Source organism: Anomaloglossus baeobatrachus, chromosome 3 (genome assembly GCF_048569485.1).
Source record: "Anomaloglossus baeobatrachus isolate aAnoBae1 chromosome 3, aAnoBae1.hap1, whole genome shotgun sequence".
NCBI classification, from domain to species: domain Eukaryota; kingdom Metazoa; phylum Chordata; class Amphibia; order Anura; family Aromobatidae; genus Anomaloglossus; species Anomaloglossus baeobatrachus.
In genome coordinates, this window is record NC_134355.1 from 116,081,565 (window position 1) to 116,104,364 (window position 22,800).

The window sequence follows — 22,800 nt, forward strand, 5'->3', positions numbered from 1 at the left end:
TCTGTGGGTTAAGACATCTGAGATATCAGGATATCATTTTATTTGCCTTTCTATGCTCTACATGCCCATAGAGAGGGCTGATCCTAACGACAGATGCCTTTTAACTAATAATAATAGGTCTAAAGCTAGATGCAACAATTTCTGCTAAAATTTGTCCCATTTTCTGCCGATGGTAGTGGAGGCAGGCTAACAATAGTAAAGCGGCCCACATAGAGCTCGCTCACACAAGTGTATAAATTGGATGAGAGCAATCCAATGACAAAAAGGGACTGGACTCGGACCCATGATATTCAGTGAGGGAGTGCAGATCTGTAGTTTTATTCTCAACTGTGCTCAGCATGAGGATAAAATCACAGCACGCTGCGAGTGGACACGTAAATCAGACGCGACTTGCCTATTCAAGTGTACGGGTGCAAGAAAAAAAAATTGTAAATGAATCATAGCTGCTGAGAAAAAAAAAAAAAAAAGGATTGCATATGGACACCACATGGATAATAAGTGAGAAAAGAAATTGTTTCACTTTTCTGGATGAAAATTGGACCAATTTTTGTATACACTCGTGTGACCCCAGCCTTAGGGGTGCTTTACAGGTTGCGACATCGCTAACAATTTCTAGCGGTTGTACACGATAGCTCCAGCCCCCGTTGCTCGTGCGACATTTGGTGCTCGCTGCCGTAGCCAACATTATCGCTACGGCAGCGTCACACGTACATACCTGGTCAGCGACGTCGCTGTGACTGCCGAACAATCCCTCCCTCAAGGGGGAGGTGCGTTCGGCGTCACAGCGACGTCACTAAGCGGCCGGCCAATAGAAGCGGAGGGGCAGAGATGAGCAGGACGTAACATCCCGCCCACCTTCTTCCTTCCTCATTGCCGGTGGACGCAGGTAAGGAGATGTTCGTCACTCCTGCGGTGTCACACATAGCGATGTGTGGTGCCGCAGGAATGACGAACAACCTCGTACCTGTGGCAGCAGCGATTTTAAGGAAATGAATGACGTGTCAACGATCACCATTTTGGAATGATTTTGTGATTGTTGATAGTCGCTCATTAGTGTTATACGTTGCGATGTCGCTACCGGCGCCGGATGTGCGTCACTAACGACGTTACCCCGACGATATATCGGTAACGATGTCGCAGCGTATAAAGTACCCCTTACACTTAACCTATGGAAGTTGAAGGAAAAGGCGCCGTCTTATCATTGTAGTTCGAGGAGGCTGCGAGTCCTAACTGTGCCAGTAACGAGTCTGTGTGCCCAGCGAGATCTGTGTACTGGGAAAATAATCATCGTTGACAATTAGTCATCAGTGAGTTTAGTCATATACGCAGCAGCCTTTAGTAAATATTTGTATTCCCCAAGAGTAAAAGAAGGGAATTTTGTTACTTACCGTAAATTCCTTTTCTTCTAGCTCTTATTGGGAGACCCAGACGATTGGGTGTATAGCACTGCCTCCGGAGGCCACACAAAGCAATTACACTAAAAAGTGTAAGGCCCCTCCCCTTCTGGCTATACACCCCCAGTGGGATCACTGGCTCACCAGTTTTAGTGCAAAAGCAAGAAGGAGGAAAGCCAATAACTGGTTTAAACAAATTCACTCCGAGTAACATCGGAGAACTGAAAACCGTTCAACATGAACAACATGTGTACCCGCAAACAAACCAAAAATCCCGAAGGACAACAGGGCGGGTGCTGGGTCTCCCAATAAGAGCTAGAAGAAAAGGAATTTACGGTAAGTAACAAAATTCCCTTCTTCTTCGGCGCTCTATTGGGAGACCCAGACGATTGGGACGTCCAAAAGCTGTCCCTGGGTGGGTAAAGAAATACCTCATGTTAGAGCTGCAAGACAGCCCTCCCCTACGGGGAGGCAACTGCCGCCTGCAGGACTCTTCTACCTAGGCTGGCGTCCGCCGAAGCATAGGTATGCACCTGATAATGTTTGGTGAAAGTGTGCAGACTCGACCAGGTAGCTGCCTGGCACACCTGTTGAGCCGTAGCCTGGTGTCGCAATGCCCAGGACGCACCCACGGCTCTGGTAGAATGGGCCTTCAGCCCTGATGGAACCTGAAGCCCCGCAGAACGGTAGGCTTCAAGAATTGGTTCTTTGATCCATCGAGCCAGGGTGGCCTTAGAAGCCTGCGACCCTTTGCGCTTACCAGCGACAAGGACAAAGAGTGCATCCGAACGGCGCAGGGGCGCTGTGCGGGAAATGTAGATTCTGAGTGCTCTCACCAGATCTAACAAATGTAAATCCTTCTCATACCGATGAACTGCATGAGGACAAAACGAAGGCAAAAAGATATCCTGATTAAGATGAAAAGAGGATACCACCTTGGGGAGAAACTCCTGAATGGGGCGCAGCACTACCTTGTCCTGGTGGAAGACCAGGAAGGGAGCCTTGGAAGACAACGCTGCTAGCTCAGACACTCTCCGAAGAGATGTGATCGCTACCAGAAAAGCCACTTTCTGTGATAGTCTAGAAAGTGAAACCTCCTTCAGAGGCTCGAAGGGCGGCTTCTGGAGGGCAACTAGTACCCTGTTCAGATCCCATGGATCTAACGGCCGCTTGTACGGGGGAACTATATGGCAAACCCCCTGTAGGAACGTGCGCACCTTAGGAAGCCGTGCTAGACGCTTCTGAAAAAAGACGGATAGCGCCGAGACTTGCCCTTTAAGGGAGCCGAGCGACAAACCTTTTTCTAACCCAGATTGGAGGAAAGAAAGAAGGGTAGGTAATGCAAATGGCCAGGGAGACACTCTCTGAGCAGAGCACCAGGATAAGAATATCCTCCACGTTCTGTGGTAGATCTTAGCAGACGTGGGCTTCCTAGCCTGTCTCATGGTGGCAACGACCCCTTGGGATAAGCCTGAAGACGCTAGGATCCAGGACTCAATGGCCACGCAGTCAGGTTGAGGGCCGCAGAATTCCGATGGAAAAACGGCCCTTGGGACAGTAAGTCTGGTCGGTCTGGTAGTGCCCACGGTTGGCCGACCGTGAGATGCCACAGATCCGGATACCACGCCCTCCTCGGCCAGTCTGGAGCGACGAGTATGACGCGGCTGCAGTCGGATCTGATCTTGCGTAGCACTCTGGGCAAGAGTGCCAGAGGTGGAAACACATAAGGGAGCCGGAACTGCGACCAATCTTGCACTAGGGCGTCTGCTGCTAGAGCTCTTTGATCGCGAGACCGTGCCATGAAGGTTGGGACCTTGTTGTTGTGCCGGGACGCCATTAGGTCGACGTCCGGCCTTCCCCATCGGCGACAGATTTCCTGAAACACGTCCGGGTGAAGGGACCATTCCCCTGCGTCCATGCCCTGGCGACTGAGGAAGTCTGCTTCCCAGTTTTCTACGCCGGGGATGTGAACTGCGGATATGGTGGAGGCCGTGGCTTCCACCCACATCATAATGCGCCGGACTTCCTGGAAGGCTTGCCGACTGCGAGTCCCTCCTTGGTGATTGATGTATGCCACCGCTGTGGAGTTGTCCGATTGAATTCGGATCTGCTTCCCTTCCAGCCACTGCTGGAAGGCTAGTAGGGCAAGAAACACTGCTCTGATTTCCAGAACATTGATCTGAAGGCTGGACTCCTGCTGAGTCCACGTACCCTGAGCCCTGTGGTGGAGAAACACTGCTCCCCACCCTGACAGACTCGCGTCTGTCGTGACCACCGCCCAGGACGGTGGTAGGAAGGATCTTCCCTGTGATAATGAGGTGGAAAGGAGCCACCACTGCAGAGAGTCCTTGGCCGTCTGGGAAAGGGAGACTTTCCTGTCCAGGGATGTCGACTTCCCGTCCCATTGGCGGAGAATGTCCCATTGAAGTGGACGCAGATGAAACTGCGCAAACGGAACCGCCTCTATTGCCGCCACCATCTTCCCGAGGAAGTGCATGAGGCGTCTTAAGGAGTGCGACTGACCTTGAAGGAGAGCCTGCACCCCTGTCTGTAGTGACCGCTGCTTGCTCAGCGGAAGCTTCACTATCGCTGAGAGAGTATGAAACTCCATGCCAAGATACGTTAGTGATTGGGTCGGTGACAGATTTGACTTTGGGAAGTTGATGATCCACCCGAACGCCTGGAGAGTCTCCAGTGCAAAATTCAGGCTGAGTTGGCATGCCTCCTGAGAGGGTGCCTTGACCAGTAGATCGTCCAAGTAAGGGATCACAGAGTGTCCGTGAGAGTGCAAGACTGCTACCACTGCTGCCATGATCTTGGTGAACACCCGGGGGGCTGTCGCCAGACCAAATGGCAGAGCCACGAACTGAAGATGTTCGTCTCCTATCACGAAGCGCAGAAAGCGTTGGTGCTCCGTAGCAATCGGCACGTGGAGATAAGCATCTTTGATGTCTATTGATGCTAGGAAATCTCCTTGGGACATTGAGGCAATGACTGAGCGGAGGGATTCCATCCGGAACCGCCTGGCGTTCACATGCTTGTTGAGCAGTTTTAGGTCCAGAACAGGACGGAAGGAGCCGTCCTTTTTTGGAACCACAAAGAGATTGGAGTAAAATCCTCGCCCCCGTTCCAGAGGGGGGACAGGGATCACGACTCCTTCTGCTCTTAGAGAGTCCACCGCCTGCAGCAGGGCATCTGCTCGGTTGGGGTGTGGGGAGGTTCTGAAGAACCGAAGTGGAGGCCGAGAACTGAACTCGATTCTGTACCCGCGAGACAAAATGTCTGTTACCCACCGGTCTTTGACCTGTGACAGCCAAATGTCGCAAAAGCGGGAGAGCCTGCCACCGACCGAGGATGCGGAGGGAGGAGGCCGAAAGTCATGAGGTAGCCGCCTTGGAAGCGGTTCCTCCATTTGCTTTCCTGGGACGTGAGTGAGCCCGCCAGGAATCTGAGCTCCCTTGTCCTTTCTGAGTCCCTTTGGACGAGGAGAATTGGGGCTTGCCCGAGCCTCGAAAGGACCGAAACCTCGACTGCCACTTTTTCTGTTGAGGTTTACTTGCTCTGGGCTGTGGCAAGGAAGAGTCCTTACCCTTGGACTGTTTTATGATTTCAGCCAATGGCTCACCAAACAGTCTGTCTCTAGATAATGGCAAGCTGGTTAAGCATTTTTTGGAACCAGCATCTGCTTTCCAGTCCTTTAACCATAAGGCTCTGCGCAAAACCACAGAATTGGCGGCCGCCATAGAGGTACGGCTCGTAGATTCTAGGACAGCATTGATAGCATAGGTCGCAAACGCAGACATTTGCGAAGTTAGGGACGCCACCTGTGGCACTGCTGGATGCATGATAGCATCCACCTGTGCTAAACCAGCTGAAATAGCTTGTAGTGCCCACACGGCCGCGAATGCTGGAGCAAACGACGCGCCGATAGCTTCATAGACAGATTTCAACCAAAGGTCCATCTGTCTGTCGTTGGCATCTTTAAGTGAAGCGCCATCCTCTACTGCGACTATGGATCTAGCCGCAAGCTTGGAAATTGGGGGATCCACCTTTGGGCACTGGGTCCAGCGTTTGGCCACTGCAGCGGGAAAAGGATAACGGGTATCCTTAGAACGCTTAGAGAAACGCTTGTCTGGATGAGCGTCGTGCTTCTGGATTGATTCTCTGAAGTCAGAGTGGTCCAAAAAAGCACTTAATTTACGCTTGGGATACAGGAAATGGAACTTCTCCTGCTGTGCAGCTGCCTCCTCTGCTGAAGGAGCTGGGGGAGAAATATCCAACAGTCTATTAATCGCCGATATAAGGTCATTAACCATGGCGTCACCATCAGGGGCATCCAGATTGAGAGGGGCCTCAGGATTAGAATCCTGATCACCGTCCTCAGTCTCATCACAGAGAGATTCTTCTCGCTGAGACCCTGAGCAGTGTGATGACGTCGAGGGTCTTTCCCAGCGAGCTCGCTTAGGCTGCCTGGGACTGTCATCTGAGTCAGAGACTTCAGCTTGTGATGCTTGAGACCCCCTTGAAGTACGGATTAGTTCCAACTGAGGGGGACTAGAGAGCATAGCCACAGCAGTGTCCATGGTCTGAGGAACTGGCCTGGCCTGCAAGGTCTCCAGGATTTTTGTCATAGCCTCAGACATTTTATCAGCAAATACTGCAAAGTCTGTCCCCGTTACCGGGGCAGGGTTCACAGGCGTCTCTGCCTGGGCTACCACCACAATAGGCTCTGGCTGACGAAGTGCCACTGGGACTGAACATTGCACACAATGTGAATCATTGGAGCCTGCCGGTAGATCAGCCCCACATGCAGTACAAACAGTGTACACAGCCCGTGCCTTGGCAGCCTTGCGTTTTGCGGATGACATGTTGCTGCCTCCTCAGAGCAGTACAGGGTGTCCAGCCAAGAAGCGACCTTACAGTGCAACTATATATATATATATATATGGTACCAAGAAAAAAGTACACTAATATATCACTGAGGCACTAGTGGGGCCAGCACTACTGTGCAGCTTACCGCCCGCTTAGGAGCGGTGTGTGGTCGCCAGAAATCCCTCTAGTCTGGGTCTCCCAGAGCCTGCTGCCTTTCCCCAGCCAGATCGCATGTGTAATGGCTGCCGGCGTCCTTGTGGAGAGGGGGGGCGGGCCCTGGGCGTACACCGACGAAGAGCGGGAAGTCTGCTTCCCCTTGTGCCTAGTGAGAGGGCTGGAGCATGTAAATAAAGCTCCAGCCCTCGGCGCTGCCATTGAGCAGCGTCTCTCCCCTACCCTGATTGACAGGGTGGGGGCGGGAACGAAGCGGCGCTAGGCCGCAGAAGCCGGGGGCTAAAGTTAGAAGCGCCGCCGCCGTAAAAGCGCGGTCGGCGCAAAGCCCCCGGCGCACCACAAGTCGCAGCTGCGCCGCCGCTCCAGGAGCGGTCGGCGCAGTAGTTCCCAACACACAACGTCACTCAGCAAAGCTGCAGTGACCTAACCCCTAGCGTACAGCGCCACTGTCCCCGGCGCACTACAACGCTCAGCAAGCCCTGAGAGTGTCCGTGCCTGCCGGGGACACAGAGTACCTGAAAGTTGCAGGGCCTTGTCCCTGAACGGCACTCCCGCTCCCAATCCAGCAGGTTCTATGGGTCTGTGGATGGAGCCCGGCCCCAGGGCTTGGTGGCCGGCAAGATCCCACTTCCACAGAGCCCTCCAGGGGATGTGGAAGGAAAACAGCATGTGGGCTCCAGCCTCCGTACCAGCAATAGGTACCTCAACCTTACAAGCACCAACCGCGGGTGAGAAGGGAGCATGCTGGGGGCCCCATATGGGCCCTCTTTTCTTCCATCCGATAGAGCCAGCAGCTACTGCTGACTACAAACAGTGGAGCTATGCGTGGATGTCTGACCTCCTTCGCACAAAGCAGAAAACTGGTGAGCCAGTGATCCCACTGGGGGTGTATAGCCAGAAGGGGAGGGGCCTTACACTTTTTAGTGTAATTGCTTTGTGTGGCCTCCGGAGGCAGTGCTATACACCCAATCGTCTGGGTCTCCCAATAGAGCGCCTAAGAAATTCTGACGCATCAGTACAGGAAGGTGCCCTGTGCCGTTCCGCTATTATTCCTCTTGGAAATATATTAATAAATAGGAGAACTGTTTGTTTCCATTTCAATGTCAAAATGGGAGCATCCCTGCACTGTCATAAGCCGTCAGCATGGACTGGACATTGTCAGATTGTGGAAGGAATCGTCCTCAAATGGTGACATTCCATTAGGAGTTAATTCATACATTTTAGAAGAGGAATATCAGAGCGACATGCCTTAGGTGGTGACCAGGAAAGGTAAAACCATAATGATTTGTTATCAGTGACCCACTACAATGCTTGATGCTGAGAATAAATACTTCTCTCTGTGAATACTACAGTATCAATGGCCAAGCAAGAAAGTCCACAGGGGCCGTTCACACTTTTGCCTGTTGTTCTGAGAGCCAAGGGCGTAATGATTGGAGTCTCAACCTCTGCCTGGTGGTACAGGAGCCCGCTGACCCCAGCACATAATTCAGCTGGAGGAGGTGTGTCTGAGGATGCATATCCAGCTGTAATGCATTGCAGAACAGAGACTAGTTAGATCCAGCACTGCAATACACACTGCCAGCCGAACAGAGGCCAGCAGCTGACGCTGATGTGCCCATAACTGGGGGGTACATGCCACGGCTACAGAGGAAGACACCGAGAGGTTTTATGCGTTTGTTTTTTAATGAGCTAGAATGGGTACTATATATGCCAGGAAGATGCCCAGGATGGGGACATATTTACCAGGACGTGGTCAAGGATAAGGATATATATACCAGGATGGAGGACATACAGCTCTGGCAAAAATTAAGAGACCACTACACAGTTCCAGTGTCAGTTGAATTCCAACCAGAGTACACCTCAGTCCACTGGCCAGGAGTGACGTAAGGGAACCCAAAAGCAGTGTGAAAGACTGGTGGAAAGCATGCCAAGACGCATGAAAGCTGGGATTAAAAATCATGGTTATTCCACAAAATATTGATTTCTGAACTCATGAGGTAAAACATTAGTATTGTGGTTTCTAAATGATTATGAACTTGTTTTCGTTGCAATAGTTGAGGTCTGAAAGAAATGCAATTTTTTTTGTTATTTTGACCATTTCTCATTTTCAGAAAATAAATACAAAATGTATTGTTTGGAAATTTGGAGACATGTTGTCAGTAGTTTATAGAATAAAAGAACAATTTACATTTTACTCAAAAATATACCTATAAAGAGAAAAAAATCAGAAAAACGAAAAATTTTCCAGTGGACTGTTATTTTTTGCCAGAGCTGTATATACCAGGATGGGGGACATATAAACCAGGATGTGGGACCTATATACCAGGATGTGGGACCTATATACCAGGATGAAGGACATATATACCAGGATGGGTAATATATATACCAGGATGGAGGACATTACTACACAATGAAGGGGGGGGGGGGGAACACTTGATTGCCTTTATAGAATTAGAGCACTACAAAAGGTTCATACATTTGGTGCTACATGGTGACTTGGGTGGTGACACGGGTTCCAAGGCAGGAGATCGCTCTAAGCTTCTGTTATATTTTGTCATAATGCAGGTGAATGAGGTCTTATTGCAACCCCTCAGATAACTGTGACAAGCATATCACTAAATATCCAATGGGTTTCAACTTTTTACAACCAGCGTGACCTCTGGGGCAACCAAAATCGCTATGTAGCCCCAGCTTAAGAAACACGAATACCCACTAAATAAACTTCGATAAGATGTACAGTGGCCCTGGGACATTAGGATGTTTTTTACTTTCACAAACCAATGACAATCTCCTAAAAATGTTGATTTTCCTACTATTTCTGAATAAATAGGACAACGTGGTAAAAGCTATGTCAAAGGTACGAAGACGAATATTTACTCTACTCGTCATAACCATAGAGACTGTTATTATGAATACATTCAATCTGAATCTACATAATGAATCAAGACAATGGCTCCTATAACTACAGACAGTGATAGAATAATATTTGCCATGAAAACATTGTAAGTAGTTATATTAATAGCGACATATTCCTTAACACTAGTGTTAGAGCGGGGGCATTCTGCCTTCTGGTTTTCTCATCTCAAATTAGGAATGGATCTCACTGGGAACAAAGTAAATATTTCCAAACATTTGAATTGGGAAGATTTTCCTTGCCCTCTCTTCTGGGAACCATATTTGTCTTTGGTTGGAGAAAAAGGAATAGCGAATGGATCTCTGTGACGCTAATGAAAAATGGACCTTGAGTAAGAATTAGTGACATTACTAAACATCCAGATCTGATAATAGGGCTATATATGCATATCTTTCCACCACAATATATATTGTATATTAACATAATAGCAGAGGTCTCCAACCTTTTAAACCTTGAAAGCCCATCCAGCTCCGAGAGAGGGTCGCGAGCCACATCCAGCTCTGAGAGAGGGTCGCGAGCCACATCCAGCTCAGAGAGAGGGTCGCGAGCCACATCCAGCTCAGAGAGGGTCGCGAGCCACATCCAGCTCAGAGAGAGGGTCGCGAGCCACATGCAGCTCAGAGAGAGGGTCGCGAGCCACATCCAGCTCAGAGAGAGGGTCGCGAGCCACATGCAGCTCAGAGAGAGGTTCGCGAGCCACATGCAGTTCTGACAGAGGGTCGCGAGCCACATGCAGTTCTGAGAGAGGGTCGCGAGCCACATGCAGTTCTGAGAGAGGATCCTGAGCCACATCTAGCTGAGAGAGGGTCATAAGCCACATCCAGCTCCCATTCCCTTCCAAATAGTGACACCCAGAGCCCCCATTTACTAGTATAATGGCATCCACAGCTTTTCCACATAAATTACAATAAGATGGTATACATAGATCAAGGGGTTCCTGCATTACCCCCATCCAGATCTGCTCTTTTGTCCGGGGCTACTCATAAAAGTCATTATCTGAAGACCAAATAAGGCTATGTGCACACAGTGCGTTTTTCTCGGCGTTTTTGCGCGTTTTTCGGGTGCGTTTTTGGCCTCAAAACTGCATGACTTTGCTTCCCCAGCAAAGTCTATGAGTTTTCATTTTTGCTGTCCCCACACATCTGTTTTTTTTTCAGCTGCGTTTTTGTGGTGCCACACAAACGCAGCATGTCAATTATTCCCGCGTTTTTCACTGCGCTTTTCATCCATTGAGTTCAATGGGATGTTGAAAGACGCAATGAAAAACGCAAATAGCTGCGTTTTGGTGCGTTTCTAAGACCAAAAACGCAGCTATAAACGCAGGAGGTGGGTAGTAAAGTGACGTGTACAGGAAGAGGATTCCTTCTGTCAGTATATACAGAAGCGTGAATCCTCCCGGTACCGTCACCGTCGCTTCCACCTCCGGTCCTGTGCATGTATGCTGCCGTGCGGCGCCATGTACAGGCCGGAGGTGGAAGTGGCTGCGAAAACAAAAGTTAACAGTAGAAAAAAAAAAAAAAAAAAGTTATACTCACCTGTCTGCAGACTCCCGGTGCCATGCCCGCTCCCATCTCCTCTCACGGTATCGCCACCCCCGCTCCGGCTGTGTGCAGACGGCCGGGAAAGCTCCGATGGATGCAGGACCTGGCGATGGATCACCTGATGCAGTCACCTGACGCATCAGGTGATCGTAAGTATCGCGGTGATGCGGGCGCCCGGCCGGTATCAGCGGATGCGTCAGGAGACTTCATCCCTGATTACCGGCAGCTGCTGCAGCGATCAGACGGGATCAGACTCCTCCAATCGCTCCAGGAGCTGCCGGTAATCAGCACATAAGTGAGTATTATTTTTTTTTTTTGCACCGATGCATCTGCTGATTGTATAACCGGCTTTTATACAATCAGCTGATGTGTGGTGTGATTCAGGCACTTGATCCTGACACATCATCTGATCGCTTTGCCTTCCAGCAAACCGATCAGATGATATTGGATCCGGATTGGACGGCGCGGGACCCTGACCCAGGATTACTGCGGAGGGGGGGTTCTTTATTTCATTAAAGATGGAGTCACTAATTGTGTTGTGTTTTATTTCTAATAAAAATATTTTTCTGTGTGTTGTGTTTTTTTTTTATCTTTACTAGAAATTCATGGTGGCCATGTCTAATATTGGCGTGACACCATGAATTTCGGGCTTAGGGCTAGCTGATAATATACAGCTAGCCCTAACTCCATTATTATTACCCAGCTAGCCACCCGGCTTCAGGGCAGCTGGAAGAGTTGGATACAGCGCCAGAAGATGGCGCTTCTATGAAAGCGCCATTTTCTGGGGTGGCTGCGGGACTGCAATTCACAGCGGGGGTGCCCAGAAAGCATGGGTACCCTGCACTGTGGATTCCAATCCCCAGCTGCCTAGTTGTACCCGGCTGGACTTAAAAATTGGGCGAAGCTCACGTCATTTTTTTTTTAAAATTATCTCATGAAATAATTTAAAAAAAAAAGGGCTTCTCTATATTTTTGGTTCCCAGCCGGGTACAAATAGGCAGCTGGGGGTTGGGGGCAGCCCGTACCTGCCTGCTGTACCCGGCTAGCATACAAAAATATGGCGAAGCCCATGTAATTTTTTTTGTTTGGGGGGGCAAAGAAATCCTGCATACAGTCCTGGAAGGAGGATGCTGAGCCTTGTAGTTCGACAGCTGCTGTCTGCTCTCCTGCATACACTATTGGATGGAGGATGCTGAGCCTTGTAGTTCTGCAGCTGTCTGCTCTTCTGCATACACTAGTGGAGAATGAAGAACACATTGAAGGAGGAAATGACATCAGACCTTTTTTTTTTGTTCACTGATAAAAAACGCATAAGGACGCAGTGAGCAAAAACGCAGCAAAACGCAGCAAAAAACGCACCAAATCGTGGCAAAAGGCGTGCGTTTTTTGCCGCGTTTTTTCGACGCAGGTGCGTTTTTAGCGGCCAAAAACGCACAAAAACGCAGCGTCAAAAAAATGCAGTGTGTGCACATAGCCTAACTGTTCTTCACAGTTATTTGCTAGATGTGGTGTTAGGATACCAAGCTTGCAGACAGCCGCGAACCACACATCATGGGCTTGCGAGTCACATGTGGCTCCCGAGCTACAGGTTAGGGACCCCTGCATTATAGGGTGAAGGAAGACCATATATATGGGAGCAACTCACAAATTACCATCATTTCTAAAACGGTTATACCTATGAGATTAATGTCAGGCAACATGTGCTAATTTCGACCTGCTGAAATCTCATATCTATGACCGGCTTTAGGTCAATAACCAAAATGTGAGTCAACTAGTATAGTCAGAAGACAGCTAACTGGATGGATGTCTTGTGTAATGCAATCAGTAAATTCTGCTAAGTCAGACATTTCTAAAACTGAAATGTTACGAAATAGCAGCATACTATTACAGAATGGAATTTTTAAGCTAACTTGATTTTATTCACAAATTTTTTCCCTTTTAGAACACATATTGGTAGAATTATTGTAAAACAAGGGAATTATGATGTGGTGATAGTATGGACGCCGTTCTGACGCTGTACAGTTAGTGGAGATGCTAAAACGGTATTATATGTAGGCAATGGGAAATCAATTCAAAAGGAAGAAATATATCTCATATTAACATACCATATGTGCAACAAAAAAAAACAAAAAAAAAAAAAACAACTTTATGAAATGAATAAAAAATGTATTATTTAAAAAGAATCCGTAAACCACTCTATACAGTGTATAGAGTATATATATACACATATACTGTAAATTTATAATATATATATAATATAATATAATAATAATATAATATAATATTAATTATAATTATAATTAAAAAATAATAATTATATAATAATAATTATAATTAAATAATTATAATTATAATATAATATATATATATTATATACATACACACACACAAAAAATATAATCTATAGATAGATAGATATATATATATATGTGTGGGTAATAAATATATGTTGTACATGTATATGTACACTGTATATATACACACACATACGCACGTATATAATCTATAATTTATGAACAGGTTGCTAAATAGATATTGTGTGTATATGTGTACTAATATATATGTATTAGTACACATATACACACAAAATATCTATTTAGCAACCTGTCCATAAATTATAGATTATATACGTGCATATATATACACACACACAGTGTGTACATTTTATATATATATATATATATATATATATATATATATATATATATATATATATATTTATTACCCACACATATAATCTGTAGATAAATATATATATATATATATATATATATATATATATATATATATATATATATATATATATATATATATATATATATATATATATATATATATATATATATATATATATATATATATATATATATATATATATATATATATATATATATATATATATATATATATATATATATATATATATAGTGTGTGTGTGTGTGTGTGTGTGTGTGTGTGTGTGTATATGAGAAACGGCTTAACTACTTAGTCGTAAGGCATATTTATAGGGTCACACTTAAATTTACATACATACACACATATATATAATATATATATAATATTATATACATATACATATACACACACACACACTTTTTTATCCTTTATGTGCTATCCTACATGTCTGTAGATCGGTGAGGGACAACGGAGGTCTGGTTCTGATAGGAATGAGTAATCGTGTGCTGGATACAGCACTGTGGTATATGTTGGTGCGATAAAACCCCCTGCTGATAGATATTGCAGTGTAGCTAGCGTTGTCAGTGACCACGGTAATATTTACAATGGTGCCGACAAGTGTAAAAGTAGAGGACAAATTCTCCGGACTCTGGCGTTCCTGTACACATCCTCACCTCAAGCATTCGATCAGCTCCTCTTCATGACGGACGCTGAATTCGGTGTGTACCATCTCCTGTTTCCATTCCCCGATCTCTGTGGCAATGGTGTCAATGAGCTGAGGAAGGACAAAACACTGACGTGAGTTGGCTGGAGGGCGTGCACTCAGACTTCAGGCAGGTTTAGTCACTTCATTGTGCGGATTGTAAATCTGAACGCCCTGAACTTCCCCAAATACACAAGAAGAGCAGGATGCGTACAGTAAATATCCCATAGCATATAGCAGACACGCTGCCTTCTACTAATAGCTATACCGAAGACTGATTATATTAATAAAACAATATAAAAGGTAGAAATAAATGTACACATAGCAGGAGAGGATCGGACCTGATGAAACCACATTATTGAACATTATTATACAATGAAGATATATAAATATTAAGAGCAAATTTACCAAGTTCAAGTTTGTAAATTGTCAAACTGTTACAATATTTTATTACTAAGGACTAGGAAATTAGTCTTGTATGATCTCTGGCCAATGTACATACTGCCATACATAGTCCAAACTCACACCATAAGACCCCTTTTAGATGTCCGTATTTAATCAGGTACAAGCCACGTGTATTGGTATGGTCATACATACACTTGTGACATCAGTGTGACACGTACCGGAGAAAACACGGGTTTTTGAAATAAAAATATTTTCTATATTCACCTGTATCCAGCGCTGTTTTCTTCGGCTCTGCAGTCTCCCGCTTCTGACCCCCGCACATTATATTTGTTGATTATTCACTGCACTGAGGACCTGGAAGCCGGGGCATCGCAGGGACTGCACCGCCAAGGACAGCAAACAAGTGTATGGGTGCGAGAGAAACATCAGACTGCACTCGGACCAAGTGCAGTACGATATACGCACAGGCTGAAAATGGAGATGTCGGGGGGGGGGGGATTAACCCCTCCCTCTCCTCTGCAGTGTCAGCCCTCTCCTCCGCAGCTGTGACCCAATCACAAGATCGAGTCACAGTCGAATGACACTCAGCTCACGCTCACAGAGGTGTGATTAGCATATCGCATCTGTTACGCTCGCATCGGATGCCATACGCTAATGTGACTCCGGCCTTAAGGCCCCGTCACACGCTTCGATATATCATGCGATCGCATGAGCGATCGCACCCGCCCTCGTCGGTTGTGCGTCACGGGCAATTCATTGCCCGTGGCGCACAATGTCGGTAACCCCCGTAACACATACTTACCTCCCTAACGACCTTGCTGTGGGCGGCGAACATCCACTTCCTGAAGGGGGAGGGACGTTCGGTGTCACAGCGACATCACACAGTGGCCGCCCAATAGAAGAGGAGGGGCGGAGATGAGCAGCCGGAACATCCCGCCCACCTCCTTCCTTCCTCATTGCCGGTGGACGCAGGTAAGGAGATGTTCATCGTTCCCGGGGTGTCACACGGAGCGATGTGTGCTGCCTCAGGAACGACGAACAACCGGCGCACAGAAGGAGGAACGACTTTATGAAAATGAACGACATGTCAACGAGCAACAGTAAGGTGAGTATTTTTGCTCGTTAACAGTCGCTCATAGGTGTCACACGCTACGACATCTCTAACGATGCCGGATGTGCGTCACAAATTCCGTGACCCCGACGACATATCGTTAGATATATTGTAGCGTGTGACGGGGCCTTAAGGATAAGAGTGGAGCTTTTTCTATAAAAACTAAAACACTTTCCCTATGGCATGCAATGTCAAGTACCCCGGTTACAGAAACACTTAAAAAAATAAAACTATTGATTTACTATCATCACGCTAAGAAATGGCCATACCATCAAGGATTATCCCGGCGTTCTTATAATGATCTTGAGAAATAGTAAAATACCGTTTCAAGGTCAAAAAGTCCTTGGCAAAGTAATTATTAACCTGCACCATAAACAGTCACTAACGAGCACAAACAGCGACATCATCTGCACCAAAGCGTCTGACAAGGGAGCGCCTGTGCCACTCCACAAGGCACCTCATATTACTGCAAATGGAAGGTAAACAAGAACTGACACAAGTAACTGCAGCATTTAATAAACCAAAGCTCGTAACATAATGTAACAATCGTCCAATACAGAACAAAATAATATTTCAATGTAGTTACCTTTGAAGCCCACAAATAAACTAATACATCAGTAAGTTTCTACATATTTATCCGATGGAAAAAAAAAAATGACCACTATGTTTCACATTCTATTCTACCACTCAGGTAAGTGAAATAGAAGTATTAAAAAAATGAGGTTTTTTTTCCTTTTTCCAAAAAGTGTCACTCCTGCTTCATAGACGGTCTTTGGTTTTGCATCTCAGTCACATTTACTTAAAGAGAATCTGTCAGCAGGTTTTTTGCTACCTCATCTGAGGGCAGCATGATGTAGGCAATGAGATTCTGAATCCAACGATGTATCACTTAGATTACTGGGTGCAGCCATTCTGATAAAAAAATCTGAATTTTTAGCTTTAGTCATGTATTAGATTGTACATTGACAGTGAAGTGTGAGAGGAGGAGGCGTGCCGGGCTGCCCTCACATAGCATTGTAGTCCGAGCAATGATAATTCCTGCTGCTTAAACAGACAGCAAATCGGATTGTGACAAGATCGGGCATCCTTTAACTTTCTGTGCTAACCCTTACAGCATGCTGGTTTCATCTTACATAGCAAGAACCTGCTGACAGATTCCTTTTCAATAGGGATGGACTGTAATGCCAAATGTGTCCTATAAAGAAGAGAGTGTCGCTAATGAGAAAAATGTAGAAAAAAACCCCACCCAAAAAACTAGAAATTCTATTATGCCATATACCAACTAGACATACTAGGTCTTGCTCAATTCACTTGTATTGAGAGAGAACTGAACAACCTCTTTTATACCTGTGGGTCTGGGTAACCCTAGCCTCTGGTCTGTCCACGTCACCCATGTCCCATAGTTAGTCAGTAGTGATAAAGATGGGGAACTTTCCATCAAACCTCAATCTTATGTTGCTAAAAGAATATTTTAGCTGTAGAATTTCTTTGAATTTAGCCTGATACAGAAATTGACCAAGTTCCTCAGTTCTAATCCCACCATGGACAACATCTGTAAGGAGTTTACATGTTCTCCTCGTGATTGCGTGGGTTTCCTCCTACAATCCATAGATATACTGATTGGGTATTTAGATTGTGAGCCCCAATGGGGAATATGTTAGAGCTGTATAAGCAAGAATAAGAATATTCAGGATAAGAAGTTTGACATTTAACAAAATACCCACCCATTACCAACATAAAAACACAAAAATCTGTAAAAATCTCAATTTACTAAGTCACAGTTATCATTAGTGATGTGCGGTAATATTTCATCTGCAGCAGACAGATTACTCCTATGTGTATTTATAGCATGAACCATGAACTGATGGACACAGATTAGAGCTTCCTGAATTTTGGTATTGTGCTCTCGTTCCCTTTTCCAAGGTTATTTCCTGACGTAAAATACTAGGAACTCAACTCTGAGATATCTAAAAAGTATGAATGAGTTCAAAGGAAAACATTTACAAACCCTCATACAGAGAAAAGTTCTTCTGAAAGTGAAGATGTCATAGGTAATTGTTATAATGCTGCACACAGCGCCACCCCCAGGGTAGCACTAGGTACTGCACCAGAATAGCTTTCTAGCTGGCACAGGGTGATTGGGCCAAATGGGGACTACTGCGATCCTCGCATGACACTCGGCTCACGGTGGCAGCACAGCAGGAGCAGAGTGTCATGTGAGTGTCACTGTGACTGAGGTCCGATCATGCGATCGGACCTCAGCTGTGGGGGGGTGGGCCAGCACTCAGGAGGAGTGGGCCGGCGCTGAGGAGGAGAGGGAGGGATTTATCTTCCTCTCCTCTCTGTTGCTGGCTATTGCCAGTCTCACCCTGCACTCGCGGTACACCGGTGTACTGCGAGTGAAGTGTTATTTTTCTCTCACCCCATAGACTTGAATGGGTCCGAGAGAAACCTGGATCGCATTATAGTCGCAGCATGCTGCAATTGTTTTCTCGGTCCGATTAGGGCTGAGAAAATCGCTCATGGATGCTAGCACATAGGTTAATATTGGGCCGAGTGGAATGCGATGTTTTATCGCATCCCATTCGCTCCGATTTTCATGCCGTGTGTCTTAGGCCTTAGGCTATGTGCGCATGCTGCATCTTTGTGGTGACCACAAAGATGCAGCATTTTTGGCCACAACCCATCCAAAAAAAGCATGCATTTTGATGCGGCTAAATCTCATAGACTTTGCTGAGGAAGCAAATTCATGCGGTTTGGAGACCAAAACTGCACCTGAAAAACGTGGCAAAAAAATGCAGCACGCACACAGGGCCTTATAAAATCTCTAAGCTTGACGCTGGATAGACCAGTTTGCAGACAGTTTCAGGAGGATTTTCAGGTTGTGGCCTCCAAAATAGTCATTGATCAGTGGTCGTTGCATTGATAAAAGACTGTTGTGGGCAGGAATGGAGTCCAGGGTCATCATCAGCAAGCATTTGACAAGCCACAGGGCAACACAAGAGCATTAGTGAATGTTAGAGCCAGAGGAAGAACTAGAATTACCAGTTAGACAATCCAAGAGATAAAGCGGGAGCCAGGTCAGGCTCGTGGCCAAGGCTGAGATCAGGATCAAGACTTCAGCACCGAAACATGAGCCATAACAAGATGTACCTCAATCACTAGGCAAAGCATGGCGGAGCTATGCACCTTTAAGATGGTAGGAGGTTTTACCTTTAAGTAAATTATTATTATTTATTATTATAGCGCCATCAATTCCATGGCGCTTTACATGTGAAAGGGGTATACATAATAGGGACAAGTACAATAATCATAAACAATACAAGACACAGACAGGTACAGGAGGATCGAGGTCCCTGCCCACGAGGGCTCACAGTCTACAAGGGATAGGTGAGGATACGGTAGGTTAGGGTAGAGTTGATTGTACGGCGCTGTATCAGACTGAGGGTTATGGCAGGTTATAGGCTTGTCAGGAGAGGTGGGTCTTCAGGTTCCTTTTGAAGCTTGTCAAGGTAGGCGAGAGTCTGATGTGTTGAGGCAGAGCATTCCGAGTATGGGGGAGGCACGGGAGAAATCTTGGATGCGATGGTGGGAAGAGGAGATGAGAGGGGAGTAGAGAAGGAGGTCTTGTGAGGATCGAAGGTTACGTGCAGGTAAGTACCGGGAGACTAGGTCAGAGATGTAGGGAGGAGACAGGTTGTGGATGGCTTTGTATGTCATGGTTAGTGTTTTGAACTGGAGTCGTTGGGCAATGGGAAGCCAGTGAAGGGATTGGCAGAGGAGAGGTCAGGGAGTAGCGGGGGGACAGGTGGATGAGCCGGGCAGCATAGTTTAGAATAGATTGTAGGGGTGCGAGACTGTTAGAAGGGAGGCCACAGAGCAGGAGGTTGCAATAATCCAGGCGGGAGATAATAAGGGCATGTACTAGGGTTTTTGCAGCTTCTTGGGAAAGGAATGTATGGATCCGGGAAATATTTTTGAGTTGGAGGTGGCAGGAGGTGAAGAGGGCTTGGATGTGTGGCTTGAAAGAGAGATCAAAGTCTAGGATTACTTCCAGGCAGCGAGCACGTGGCACTGGGGAAAGTGAGCAGCCATTGATATTGATGGATATGTCAGGTGGTGGGGGGGGGGGGGGGTTGAGTGAGGAGGAGGAAAGACAATGAATTCAGTTTTGTCCATGTTCAGTTTTAGGGATTGAGCAGAGAAAAAGGATGAAATAGCAGACAGACATTGTGGGATTCTGGTTAGTAGGGAGGTGATGTCAGATCCAGAGAGGTAGATCTGTGTATCATCAGCGTAGAGATGATGTTGAAAGCCGTGGGACTCTATGAGCTCTCCCAGGCTGAAGGTGTAGATGGAGAACAGCAGGGGTCCAAGAACTGAACCTTGGGGGACACCGACAGATCGGGGACGAGATAAGGAAGTGGTGTGAGAATGGGAGACGCTGAAAGTTCGGTTGGTTAAGTATGAGGAGATCCAAGATAGCGCCAAGTCTGTGATGCTCAGAGATGAGAGAATTTGTAGTAGAAGGGAGTGGTCCACTGTGTCAAAGGCAGAGGACAGGTCCAGGAGGATGAGGACAGAGTAGTTTCGCTTGGCTTTTCCGATGAGTAGGTCGTTAGTGACTTTGGTCAGGGCAGTTTCAGTGGAATGATGGGGTTGCAAGCCAGATTGTAACCGGTCAAAGAGAGAGGAGGAAGAGAGGTGAGAGGACAGTTCAAGATGGACATGCTGTTCCAGTAGTTTTGAGGCACAGGGGAGAAGGGATATGGGGCGATAGTTTGACACAGAGGAAGGGTCAAGGGAGGGCTTTTTGAGGATGGGTGTGATTGAGGCATGTTTAAAGCATGAAGGGAATACACCAGTTGTTAGTGATAGGTTGAAAAGATGGCTTAGGGTTGGGATGAAGACTGTGCTGAGATTGGGGATGAGGTGGGATGGGAGTGGATCAAGCAGGCAGGTGTGAGATGTGATCTTGAGAGTAGAGTGGAAAGATGATCTTCTATCATGGGGAGAAGCTGGGTTTGGAGGAAGAAGGCTGAGTAGTTGTGAGGAGTGGCTGTGGTGATTGTGGGCCAAAGCTTGCTCTGATGTTGTCAATCTTCTGCTTGAAGAAGGAGGCAAAGTCTTCAGCTGATCAAGTCTGACATCAGTTTTAGATTCCAGATGTCTTAAAAACTATAAATTACTGAGAATACACAGCTGCTTGTTTATGGCCTGAACCAGCATGGCCATGGTGAAAAGCAGAAACTAGAACAGTGGATGATAAAGTCCATGGTTGTCTAACACCTGAATGACATCAGGAGCCAAGGCCACCCATTCACCTGAACATGGCACTGGAGCCAGGCAAAATGAGTAACATAACGTTTTGGTTCATTTTGTGAACTATTTGAAAAGTTGTCTGGATGCCTGACTTGAAAGAAATATCATTACACATAATGCGCGCTAGATCGGTGATGACGGGTTGTTGATCCAGGGAATCGTCTGATTGCTAGATTTGGCACAAACAAGTTATTTGTGTCTCCTAATGTCTCATCAGGATTGCTTTGCCTTCCTCTTGAGCAACTCTACAGCAAAATGGAATAAACTAGATAGATTTGCAGCCTCATAAACGATGCAAATCACCGGAGAAAGAGTGTGAAGACAATCACTCAGCTATGAATGATTTCAGCTCTGAAGCCTGTGGAATTTTAAAAGTTGCTCTCTAAAATACAAACTCAGGATCAATACAAAAAACTTAAAGAAGCCATCTGATAAACATTTTTTTACTCTAAACCTGTGTATGTAGTGTAATGTTAGAGTGTTAAGATCACATACTACTGCCTACACTGGTGTCCGGTTCTGCTCCTATTCTCAGTGACGTCACTGCTCTTCAGACTCTCCGGGTCACACTGCGCTGTGTGTGACTCAAAAGTGGCTTTTAAAGTGTAAGTCTATGGAGCATCAGAACAAGGCACCATCGACTTATACTGTAAAAGAGACTTCTGATGCACAGAGAGCATAGCATGAGCTGGAGAATCTGCAGAGCAGTGATGTCACTCCGAAGAGGAGCAGAACGACACCGATCCAAAACACAAGGCCAAGTCGACCTGTCATTGGCTACACCAGAACAAAGTGAAGGTTCTGGAGTGGCCATCTCAGTCTCCTGACTTCAATATCATTGAGTCACTCTGGGAAGAACTCAAGTGCACAGTTCATGCAAGAAAGTCAAGGAATTGAGGCCTAAAAACACACTTCCGCAAAAAAAAACGTCCGTTTGACACGGTCCGTTTTTCGGGTCCGTGTTCCGTTTTTTTGGGGCGTTTCTCCGGTACCTATGGCATCCGTGTGATGGCGTATGCGAGCCGTGTGTACGTGTAAAATGTCAGTGTTTGTGTGTAAAATGCCCGTGTATGTGTACGTGGAATGTCCGTGTGGAATGTCCGTTTGTGTGTTGCACAATGTCGTTGATACATGTCGGCTGACAGCAGACAGAGTTGCGCGATGAGAATGAACTCGGGTGAACTTCACCGGACTTCATTGTCATGCCGTGGCTCTGTCTGTGTGCCGCGTACTGATTAGCGGTCACCTGTGAAGGATTCACCAGTGACCGCTAATCTCCTGAGTGACTGAAGTGAGCAGCCCTCTCTCATACTTACCGCTCACGGACCCATAGACTAAAGCGGTTCCGTGCCTGCGTGCTGCTGGACAAAAACGGACATGTTGTCCATGTAGAAAAGCGCACACACACGTACTTACGACACGGACACACGTTCAGTGTGATTTTACATGTGTGTGCCATCTACCATAAAATAACATGGGTCTCCGTGTGTACGTGTCTCCGGTACGTGCAAATACGTACCTCACACGTACAAATTAAACGGATGTGTGTTGCGGGTCTGACAGGAACTGGAGACTTTTTGCCAAGAAGAAAGGGTAGCTTTAAGGTGGTGTCACACACAGCGACGACGACAACGACGTCGCTGCTACGTCACCATTTTCTGTGACGTTGCAGCGACGTCCCATCGCTG

The 22,800-nt window shown here is 46.5% G+C and overlaps 1 protein-coding gene across 2 annotated transcripts in view; it reads right to left on the reverse strand.

Moving 5' to 3' along the window:
- Positions 1 to 22,800, reverse strand: part of RIN2 (Ras and Rab interactor 2) — a 214,463-nt gene that overhangs the window by 85,383 nt on the left and 106,280 nt on the right. The window contains exon 3 of one of the 2 annotated variants that reach the window (XM_075339393.1): positions 14,246 to 14,346. The exons of the other annotated variant lie outside the window; for it this stretch is intronic. Coding sequence (XP_075195508.1) covers positions 14,246 to 14,346 — 101 coding nt within the window. The remainder of the gene's footprint in view (positions 1 to 14,245; positions 14,347 to 22,800) is intronic. 2 annotated transcript variants of the gene reach the window in all.